Here is an 11,313-nt window from a genome sequence, read left to right as displayed (position 1 = left end):
GAGCCTATCCCAGGTTGTTAGCCAACCGCATTACCTGTGCAAATCAGTCGGTCACCGTGCCGTTACCACTTATTTCCTCCGCACCTGTCCTTAAAGCAAATGTGGCCTAAAACACTAATTTGTCCTAATTACACTGGTCGACAGCAAATTTTAATCAGAGATGGATGTATTTATCCTTTAATGTATTTTTAAAGTTGATTTTAAAAAAAGTCTTTATTTTTTTCTAACATCAACATGAAAAAAATATTTATTTTTTGTTTTTAAGTTTGACTTATAAAAGCCTGCACAGTACAGATTTTACCATGCGTTGTAATTTAAAGCCTGTTCCTGAACCTAACCCTTAGTTATAATTATTACAAAATACTGAATATTACTCATTATTTTTTTTTTAATATGTACTAGATAAAAACACGCACGCATATTCGGAATCATCGTAAAAACATAATCTAGAAAGGTTTACTTGCATCACTGATTCAGATATTTAGTTAAAATATTTTGACCAGCGTAATCGATTACCCGTCGAAATTTTACTAAACGGCACAAACAGAAGGCCAAATCAAACGCGCCAGTATGTCTACGTTTTCTAATCGTGCTGAAATAGCACAGGCTGTGTCCAATGGGAAGGCCTCTATGCAAATATATCCAAAAACTGTTCTAAGTAGGGGGTGTGGTTAAACTGTTTTTTTTTCCTGGGTTCGTTGTATATGTGTGTTGTTTGACCAGCTGAAAATGGCGGCTCGAGCGTCGAATCCGTCTAACTTTATGGCATAATAATTACCACAACAATACGTCAGTGCTTCGGCCTCGTAACATGGGGACAAACTTATCCGAAAAGCTTCCCACGCTCTTCTTGTGAAACGTCACTCAGGCTGCTGCGACTAAACGGCGTCCCAACGTAGAGGTAAAATGCTTGGAAAGCTCACAACTGCCGATGCTAATATCGGCTAGGTAGCTCGCAACCACTTATCGAAGACATTGGGACGAGGCTAGCCCGCAGCGACGTGTAATTAACACCACGTAAACACCAACGTTCTTTCGGAATGTCACTCTTTAAATAACACCCCTTTAGTCAACACTCGTCGATATTAACAGACGCTACTTCCTCGTTTTTGAGCATCTTTGGGACGAGATGCTAGCCTTAGCTCCCTGGCTTAAACAACACTGTTGGCTAATGTTAGCTGTGATGTGTAGCTAGCTTCAACAACGAGAAAGAACCCAAGTGTCAAAGCAGAGCCAAAACATTAAAGTGCACTGGACTTTTTGCTTTCACGCTTCTCATGAGATTTTGCCTGTCGTTTAGACACTATGGAGGATCCACATACGCGATACAGCAAACGCCTGGTAAGTAAACTGCTTCCTGACTGACTCTTGTTTTGTGTCACCAAAAGCAGCTGATCGCGATTTGTGATGGATATAAACATGTTTACGGTCGCCTGCGAAATATGATCCGTAAAATTCGTTCAATGCGTGGGGCAATTGACTGCGGTTCTGGTCCAACTCTTGTTTCGTGTGGTGTGGGTGGAAAAACCGGAGCAATGAACGTGTCTCGACGACTTCAGGTTCAAGAGAGGGTCAAGTTCATTGTCTTGACCTGACAGTGTTGCTATGAGCTCTTCACGCCCACTACCAGCTTCTTTTCTAATGTCCCACCTGTAATTGATATTTTATTAAATTACCATTTGGGTACATGGGCCACATTTTGTAGACTTTAAGTCTAAAGAAGTTATTTTAAAAGGAACAGCTGTTTTTATTGAACCGCTCAGCATTTGTTGAAAACGCTGTTAGAACTTAAGTTCCGTGACATTTTTTTGTAACAAAATATTGCAAACATGACAATAAAACACGAACCATTCTATGAAAAATATCGCACTTTTATTTGTGTACAGCTTTGATGTCTTGGGGTTACATTAATAGCAGTACAATTTACTTGCATAAAGAAAGGAGTGGGGGTGGGGAAATCTGATAGCGTTTTTTAGAGCCTGATCCATCTGTCTAGCCAAACAGTGTTACATGTGGTGAGAGGCAGGGAGGGGTGTAATGTGTGGAAGATTAACCCCTGCTCTATTGTCGCGCTATATTGTTTGGTGCCCTCATGAACCGGAATTAAAAATTTCCTTCTGTTTCTGGCACGGTATCATTAAGGGATTGTTTTATAAGATTGTAGCAATTGTCTCAGATATGTTTTGAAACAAGCAACCATTGTTGGGAAACAGACTCTAAAAATCAAAGTTTTTTTTTTCCTTTGTTTTTTTTAAACCTTCAAGCACATCATAAAGACAGCTCATAGATTTCAAGCTGCCAATTTGTCTGGCCATCTTTGTCCTGATATCAAAAATGTCTTAAGTGATGTGATGTTAAGGCTTAATCAAGCTATATTACAAGCACAAATTGTGTAGTCATTCTGTAAGATTTTAATAGTTTGTGATTTTTTTTTTAAATTGTAAGTTTTAATTGCGTTTTAAATTCTGTGTTTAAAACACAGTTTTAATTAGTTTTTAGAGTGTGTTAATTTTTCTACTTGGGCCCATAAAATTCAGGTTAGTAGCCACTGTGCTCCAAGTAAAAAAAAAAAAAAAAAAAGTTAATATCGAGCCCTTATATATATATATATATATATATATATATATATATATATATATATATATATATATTTTTTTTTTTAAGTATATTTTTACATTTTTTTATTTATATATTTATATTTGAAAGCTCATGTCTAGAATTAATTGAAAAAGATGGCGTCTAAATGTAGTCAGTTTTAATTTTTGTTATTTCAGTTCTTTTTAGTTAATAGAGATTGCTCTGTGTTAAGACTTTTTTTTTCAAATCGTGATTTAGATGCTAAAATTGATATTTCTTCTTTGTTACCAGCGTACCGGAACGCGGCGGCGGTACCAGGATGATGGAATCTCTGATGATGAAATCGAAGGGAGACGTATGTTTGACCTGGATGAAAAGTTGCAGTGCAGCAGGTTTGGCTCTGACTTGGTCAAACACATGGAGGGGAAAGGTGAGCTCTCAGTTTTATGTTTACGGATAAGTTGAGCTAGAAACGATTGAGCTCATCAGTGTTCTGTACTTTCTATCGTATTGCACAAAAGCACAGTTTATTACCCATTAGCTAAGAAGCACTGATCAAACGTATGAGACTTCCTAAAAGAAATAATCAGTTCAACAGTCAAACTGCCTCCATCCTAAAACCTCTAAAGGCAAACCGGAACTATCCATCCATCCATCATCTATACCGCTTCTCCTCACTCGGGTCGCGGGGGGTGCTGGAGCCTATCTCAGCCATCTTCGGGCAGTAGGCGGGGGACACCCTGAACTGGTTGCCAGCCAATTGCAGGGCACACAGAGACGAACAACCATCCGCGCTCACACTCATACCTAGGGGCAATTTAGAGTGTTCAATCGGCCTACAATGCATGTTTCTGGAATGTGGGAGGAAACCGGAGTACCCGGAGGAAACCCACACAAGCACGGGGAGAACATGCAAACTCCACACAGGATGGCCGGAGCCGGGATCGAACCCACGCCCGATGCTGTCTCTCACTGTGAGGCCATCGTGCTAACCAGTCGGCCACCGTGCCGCCACCAAACAGGAACTACTGAAATGACATTTGGGATTTTACTGTACTTATTTGACCAGATTTCTAGCTAGGGGACTGTAGAGTCTTAGCCATCATGGAACTATATCTCATAAACAGGTATGCACTCATAAATAGTAGTCACATGAAAGTACTCCGCAACAGATGGCACGGCGCACATACTCTTTGTTGGTGTGAGTTTATGACGCACTCATCAGTCATGTTTGTAAAGATAGTTGTATTTCTCTCATGCCTATACATTTAGGACAGGGCTTTCCATGAACTCTTGCTGTCTTGTTCAAAGATGAATGAGACTAATTTGTCTTTTTTTTTCACTCACAGATTTTACATTTGAGTACATCCAACGGGAAGGGTTGCGGGACCCCATCATCTTTGAGAAAGATGAAGGCCTTGGAATACAGTTAGTTTCCTCATTACATCACATTTCGGCAGATCTTAATCGTTCACATGTGGATTAAAAACTGCTTAATTTACACTTACTTTTGCAGAATGCCAGACTCTGATTTCAGCGTGAGCGATGTGAAGGTGTTTGTCGGTAAGTTCCTGTCCATTCTCCATCACTAAACACCTTCCACTGAAGGTTCCTTTTCTAAGTCAAATCCTGTTTGTTTTATCACAGGCAGTCGGCGCATCGTTGATGTGATGGATGTGAATACCCAGAAGGGAATCGAGATGTCAATGGCGCAGTGGCGGCGCTACTATGAGACGCCGCCATCTGAAAGAGAGAAACTTTACAACGTTATCAGCTTGGAGTTTAGCCACACCAGATTGGAGAATTTGGTCCAACGACCGGCTTCAGTAAGAACCCACTGGCTTTTCTGCCGTATGGATCCAAGTTTAAACAGAAAATGTGCTATACTGACACTACTTATTACTTATTTCAGGTGGACCTGATTGACTGGGTGGACAACATGTGGCCCCGCCATCTCAAAGAGAGACAGAGGGACTCTACCAATGCCATCATTGACATGCACTATCCTAAAGTACAGAAGTAAGTTGATCCGAAACATCAGGAAAAAAAACATTGTCACCTTTCTTTTAGTCCAGCAACATTTGCCATGAAAATCCCTTTTTTGAATATTTTATTTTATTTTTTTAAATGTTTCATCCCTGTCTCATGTGTTATAGGTACTGTCTGATGAGTGTACAGGGCTGCTTCACAGATTTCCATATTGACTTTGGAGGCACTTCAGTCTGGTACCACATACTCAGAGGAGGAAAGGTTAGTGCTTAGGGCTGAAACCATTAATTGAAAAATTCATTAAATCTCTTGGGCCTCTATTGTTTAAGCCTTTAGGAAAATAACATTCACGTGTATGTGCATTTTTTTGGTAGTATAAAATCTAACTAAATATTTTGCCTTTTTCTGTCCTATCTTGTGCAAGTTGTGGAAGGATTTAAGCTGATGTGGTTGTCCTGTTCTGATGCCTTTTCACCTGTGTCTCCTGCAGGTGTTCTGGTTGATTCCACCCAGTCCTCAGAACCTGGAAATGTATGAGAACTGGGTTTTATCAGGAAAACAGGGAGACATTTTCTTGGGTGACAAGTGTCATGACTGTCAGAGAATAGAGCTCAAGCAGGGCAACACTTTCATGATTCCATCAGGTTTGTCTCTAATAAATACACTGACTCTGCAATACAGAGTAAAGACGCATATCACCATCGTTTGTGGGTCATTGCAGGGTGGATCCATGCTGTGTACACACCTGAGGACACCCTGGTGTTTGGGGGGAATTTCCTTCACAGCTTTAATATTCCCATGCAGCTCAACATCTACAGCATTGAAGATCGCACTCGGGTGAGCAGCGTGTTTGTGTTATGTTCAAAATTGGCACGTGACAAGAATTTTTTTTTGCCACTATTAAAACTACTAATGTCTGGTAAATGTTTTGGCAATCTCTAATGAACCCTAACCAAAAAAAACTATCAGTGTAGTTCTATTTTTTTTCTGGAAAGTGGATATTTTTTTTTCTCATGTGGTTTGGTCTGTTCCTTTTAGGTCCCAGCCAAGTTTCGCTATCCATTTTACTACGAGATGTGCTGGTATGTCCTGGAGCGATACCTCTACTGCCTGACAAAGATCTCCCACCTCACCCCTGAGTTCCAGAAATACTCCCTTGGCATAGGTTAGGATTCCTAACACAAGCCGTCAAAGTTGCTACGCCACTATCTTTTCTATTTGATACTTAGCGGAAGATATGTCTTTTTACAGGCTTGACTCGAGCTGACGTTGGGACCGATAACACCAACACGGGCAACGGTACCTCCAATGGCACTGATGGCGACGTTGAAATAAAGTTAAAGGAATCTGAAGACGAAGAAGTCCAAACAGAAGAAAACGATCAAGTTAACAGACCACGGCATATATTGACACCCTTTGAGCTTGAGGGGCTGTGGAATCTTGTGGGGAAGCTGGAGGAATTGCCTGAAAACAAAAAGTGCGTCCCTTCTGGGATCGCAAATGCTACGGCCTTATTAGAAGACGTGAGGGTGGGTATTTAGCCAAGGTCTCCTGATAACGACATAGCCAAATGGGATTAATAGTTTCCTCCACCTTTGTTCACGCGTAGGCGGTTCTGAAAGAGCATGCTGCCGATATCCCTAAGCTGTCCTACACTGGAGAACCCATTGTCAAGTGGCCCAAAAGGGTAAGTACAATGTTTTGATTACAAAGTTATACAAAATATCTCACAATTCCATTCAGGTATTATGCACGGGGAACTAAATTGCAATAAGGTGTCTAAAATCATAATTGTACTGACTGCAGTGAGTGAGTGTTTGAGTGAGAGAGACTAATTGAGTTAATAAATCTTTCACTTTCTCTTAAATAGCCTTCATGGTACCAACCCCCAGCACCTCCACCAGCGCCACTTTACCGTCCTCGCTTGGCCCCTCCCCTCCACAAACCATTGGGACAGACATCCCACAAACGATCGCGCATCTCTGCTTTGAGGCGGCGGCGAGTGCGGTGCAAGACTTGCGCTGGCTGCTCCAGGAAAGAGTGCGGTGACTGCCAGTTCTGTCTTGACATGAGGAAGTTTGGTGGGCCTGGAAGAATGAAAAAGGGCTGCATCATGAGACAGTGTCTCATGGTGAGTTTGTCTTTATGAGGATCCTGGGATCTCTTTGATTTGAATAAAAGCGCAATATTATTTATTTTTTTAAATGAATGTGCTCAAACCAAGCATTTCTTGTCTCTGTAGCCTGCTTTGCCAAATACAGCTCGATGTGCCATCTGTGGAGAAGGGGAAGTAGAAGAATCTCACCCAAGCACTCACACACTCATGGAGTGCTCTGTTTGTTCAAGAATCACCCATCGGCGTTGCATGAAGGTGAGTGGGCTTTAAACAAAGTAAAGCTTATACAAATTGATTGATTGGTTATTTTTTTTAATCTGGTGCCTGTTTGCATCTCTCAATGGCTTTTTCTCAGGATCCTGGGGAGGGGAAAATTAATACAGATTTGCCAAGCCTTTGGGAATGTCCTAGGTGTTATAACAGCAAAGGCTCACAATCAGAGGTATGTACTCAGATTCTTTTTCATTCTAATCAATAAACCCTCATGTTCTCTTTACCAATGACATGATCCATCTCTTCCTGATTCAACAGTCTTCCAGTGAGGAGGAAAGTGAAGCATCAGAAGGTTCAACATCCTTGCCCCTGTCCAAACTTGCCTATCGGGAAGGTATCGGTGTAGGCGAAAGGGCAATGCGTGGCCGACGTGGCAAACCCATATCACAACCCACAGCTCGACCTACAGCCCCGCCACCCTCTCAGAAATTGCTACTGCAGCATAGACAGAACCGCAAAAGAGCAAGTCTACTGGAGCTTCGACTAAAAAAAAGGGTTAGCAATAATTATACTTTGAAAAAATTGTTGCTGCATTTATCAGCAATTATTGGAACGTGGTAGGAATGTACTCGTGTGTGCAATGTAACGTGAGAATAATGCTCTAATTTTTTTATTTTTGCAGATAAAACTAGAGCGCAGCAAAATTCTTGCAGTAAGTTCAATATATACTTTGGCATTAAACCTATATGTAAAGCAATGTGTGTTGGTAAATATTTCTTTTCGTGTGTAGCAAAAACAAGCAATGGAGCGCGCCAGGTTACAGTCCCGCCTGCGATCTCCAGTGAGCACAATATCTCAGGGAAGAGGTCGGGGCACCTCATGGCCAAGTGGCTCCCCTCACGCCAACACTTCCAGAATGACTGGGTCCCTCCAGCAGCAGTCATATTCCGGTCTTACTTTTGAACCCAAGGGAGAGCCCCGTAGAGGGCGGGGGAGAGGGGTAAGGCTGCGTGGAGGAGGAGCTGGTAGAGGAATGACAGGTAGTCGTTACCATCAGGGGTTAGAAGTTGAGAGTGAAAACAGTAGCAGCAGCAGCACTCACAGCAGCAGCTCTGATGACGAAGAAGAGGAGAGGGCGCAAAATGGAAGACGGGCAGGCAATAAAGAGAATCAGCCAGAGTCGAGGCAAGGTGGACAAACAGCCAAAGACCAAGAAGAGGAAGAGCGGAGAGACGCCAACCAAAATGGTACGGAGGATGACGTTAATGAGATGGAGCAGGGCACTGATGGCTCATTTGTTAAAGTGACACTCCAAAGGCCAACCAGTGACAAGCGGGAGCCTTCAGCAATTGTTCCCAAACTAGAGGCAATCACTCCTCAATTTGCTGCACCGGCAAAGCTCAACCACAACAAAACCCTCATCAGGCCACCTATTAGAAACCCAACTAAACATTCCAACAGTCATGTGTCAGCAATTACCCGCAGTGGACACACACGCACATCCCACCACATGGAGGGACAAGACGTCTCCAAAAGAAAAAAGCCAAGCAGTGCAGCTAAGCTGAGCAACGGTGCCTCGTCTTCTTGCTCCTCTGAGCTTCCACACCATTGCATCCCTCTGTCTGCCCTGCAGGAGGGAGGCACTGAAGCTGACAGGGAGGGAGGAGTTGGGAGTGGGCCGGATTGTGAGAGGGAAGTGTGGGTGTCTGTCTTCCGTTACTTAAGTCGAGCAGATCTCTGTGTCTGTATGGCAGTCTGCAAGAACTGGTACAAATGGTAAGTGTTTGACATTTGATTGCTTTCAGTTTTAGCATACAATAAGACTTAAGCTTGTTGCCCATAAATAGTCATACTTTACTGTTTATGTTCGCTGCAGGTGCCTTGATAAGCGACTTTGGGCGCAGATTGACCTGAGCATCAAACGCACTATCACGCCTCAAGCGCTAACGGGCATCATAAAGAGACAACCTGCTTCGCTTGATCTATCCTGGACCAACATCTCCAAAAAACAACTCAGCTGGCTTGTTGGCCGCCTTCCAGGTCTTTTATATAACCTATTGAACAAGGCCAAGCTCACATAGCAACATGGCATCACACAATCATGACAATGTCAGGGCTAGCATCTGCTGTCAGTAAACCTACAATCTTTTTTTTTTTTTTTTTTTTTTAGGTCTGAAGGATCTGATGTTGGCAGGTTGCTCCTGGACATCCATTTCAGCGCTCTGTTCTTCGGCTTGCCCTCTCCTCCGCACTCTGGATGTGCGGTATGCAGACGGGGTCAAAGATGCTCAGATCAGGGACTTGGTCACTCCTCCAGGTGTCTATTTTTTTTCCCTCAATACAATTGTCACTTCTGAGTGGCACAACGTAAGAATTTTTTGAGTTGTGAGCTGTCGCTTGGTCAATTATAAATTTTTTTTTTATTTTCATTGATTTTTGTTGTGAGCCAAAATTGGAATTAGAGCAAGCTTCGGATAAGCTGCCGCTTGTGTAACGTGAAAACAAAAAAACAATGTGACAGTCTCACACTCAGCCTTTTATTGAACTGGATACAGTCTTACACACAACTACAAAAACTAAAACATCTGCCAGGAATATGGAGAAGCTCCTAACACTGAACTAACTAACAGCGTGCTAAATGATCAACCTGAAAACACTTGAACAAGATGTGACAGTTATGTTTATTAATATTTTACAATCCTTTTTCTGACTGAAAATATGTCACTTTATGTGATGATACCTTCACAATACCTGTGAGACGTTTTGTGTTTCTTGAAGCATTCAAACTGGCGCATTTCCTTCCCGGTGGTGTTCTAGGCAGTGACAACCGCAGTCAGTTGAGGACCATGCAGTGTTTGCGACTTGCTGGCTTGGACATTAGTGACTCTACCCTGCGCCTGGTGATCCGCCACATGCCCCACTTGACGAAACTGGACCTTTCACACTGCAACGGCCTCACAGACCACTCCATCAACTTGCTGACTGCGGTGGGTTCGTCCACCCGGAACACACTAACAGAACTCAACTTGGGAGGTAAGAGACGGACGGCTGTTATTAAAATGGAAAGTACAGATGCATGGTTTCATTTCACCAGTTCTAATTATGACTTCTGTGTCCGTTTCTGTTACAGGGAGCAGTAGACTCACAGACACGTGTCTGATGTATCTCCGCCGCCTGTCCTGCATATCACTACTCGACCTGCGAGGCTGTAAAGGCGTCTCCCGCAAAGCGTGCGAGTCCTTTATCTCAGAGCTATCAGTCAACACACTCTACTGCCTGTCGGACGAAAAACTGATCCAGAGGATATCCTAAAGCTGAATTTTAAAATGACTCGGCAAAGCGAGGACTTTCATTTCCACCTCTACTACAGTTAGGCAGGGGTGAGGACCTCACCAAGAGTGCTTACTCACTCATCTGCTGTTGGTGAAAGGGACAATTTACCTAAAAAGAGACTCAGGAGTCTTTATTTTTGTTTTTGTCTTACCATTTGAGCGATGGGGAGAAAATAGGTCATTAATTAGCTGTTGTAGAATACATATCTCCAATAAATTTCAGCTCCTTCAAGTTTAAGCGTCACTTTTGCTTCCATTTTGGTGACGCCTTTTTCCTTCACTCACAGCAACTGTGGGGTGATATTGTTTAAACTAAAGTCAAACTTGGAAACAGTCTCTATTAAGTTGTAAATCTGTTTACTTTGCAGTTATGCATGAACATACGAATGAGTCTAATCAATACGGCAACTAGATCCTACCCCACGAGAGGGCGATAGCGGGTGTCAGTGTTCCTTAAATGTTTAATGACAAGCCAAGGAGTAGGTGTCACATCAATGGTGCATTTTTGACCACGAGACATCAGGTGCTATTATTTCCAAACTATTTGATTTTGTACAGAAACTGTTTTGGGATATGTAGGTATAACCTTTCTCCCCACCTCTGATATATTTTTCTTGGATTAAAAATTTTCACGGAATATGATGCCGTTCATTGTAGAGCTGTATAATTTGTTTGTTTGGGGGAGGGAGCATAAATGGGGATATGATTGTCTGTTTCTTTGCACCCAACAAGTAAAACTTTTCCCTGATACAAATTCCTGGCAGAGAGAGCTCTTGTTGCCTCATCTCTACAAAGGAATTATATATATATATATATATATAAATATATATATATATATAATTCCTTTGCACTTGCGTGTACATGTTTTCCCTCTTTTAGGTGTTCAAAAACGGGGATCCTTGTAGCATTATTTCAGATTTTTTTTTTTTTACTTTATGTATTTTTCAAGAAAAATAAAAACAAAAAACAACGAATCTTTCTGTGTTCTGATGTCCCCCGCCCCACAAATTAATCTTAGAAAATAAACATATCAACCCAAGTTGTAAGTCAAAATAACTACATTAGTTTACGTTGCATTGGTAACGA

The 11,313-nt window shown here is 42.1% G+C and overlaps 1 protein-coding gene across 1 annotated transcript; it reads left to right on the top strand.

Annotated features, from left to right (window-relative positions):
- Positions 1–664: 664 nt before the first annotated feature.
- Positions 665–11,201, top strand: kdm2ab (lysine (K)-specific demethylase 2Ab). The gene is made up of 23 exons (XM_088292821.1): positions 665–901; positions 1,301–1,341; positions 2,869–3,007; positions 3,927–4,005; positions 4,094–4,140; positions 4,225–4,403; positions 4,490–4,596; positions 4,734–4,827; positions 5,057–5,210; positions 5,288–5,403; positions 5,605–5,731; positions 5,818–6,095; positions 6,176–6,253; positions 6,437–6,697; positions 6,809–6,937; positions 7,038–7,124; positions 7,214–7,450; positions 7,578–7,607; positions 7,686–8,671; positions 8,772–8,935; positions 9,066–9,212; positions 9,713–9,928; positions 10,026–11,201. The coding sequence occupies exons 2-23, from the start codon at positions 1,306–1,308 to the stop codon at positions 10,205–10,207; spliced, it is 3,873 nt and encodes a 1,290-aa protein (XP_088148947.1). The 5' UTR covers positions 665–901; positions 1,301–1,305; the 3' UTR covers positions 10,208–11,201.
- The last annotated feature ends 112 nt before the right edge of the window (positions 11,202–11,313 follow it).

Source organism: Idiotropiscis lumnitzeri, chromosome 4, assembly GCF_059441095.1.
Source record: "Idiotropiscis lumnitzeri isolate Australia: NSW breed Sydney's pygmy pipehorse chromosome 4, RoL_Ilum_1.0, whole genome shotgun sequence".
Lineage (NCBI taxonomy): Eukaryota > Metazoa > Chordata > Actinopteri > Syngnathiformes > Syngnathidae > Idiotropiscis > Idiotropiscis lumnitzeri.
This window is presented reverse-complemented; position numbering and strand designations above follow the sequence as displayed.

Excerpts from the sequence above, each read along its gene's own strand:
- kdm2ab (XM_088292821.1), top strand. The coding sequence starts at position 1,306 with ATGGAGGATCCACATACGCGATACAGCAAACGCCTG. Across the intron at positions 5,404-5,604 it reads GCATTGAAGATCGCACTCGG|GTCCCAGCCAAGTTTCGCTA; the intron begins GTGAGCAGCGTG and ends TGTTCCTTTTAG. Across the intron at positions 7,125-7,213 it reads GCAAAGGCTCACAATCAGAG|TCTTCCAGTGAGGAGGAAAG; the intron begins GTATGTACTCAG and ends CTGATTCAACAG.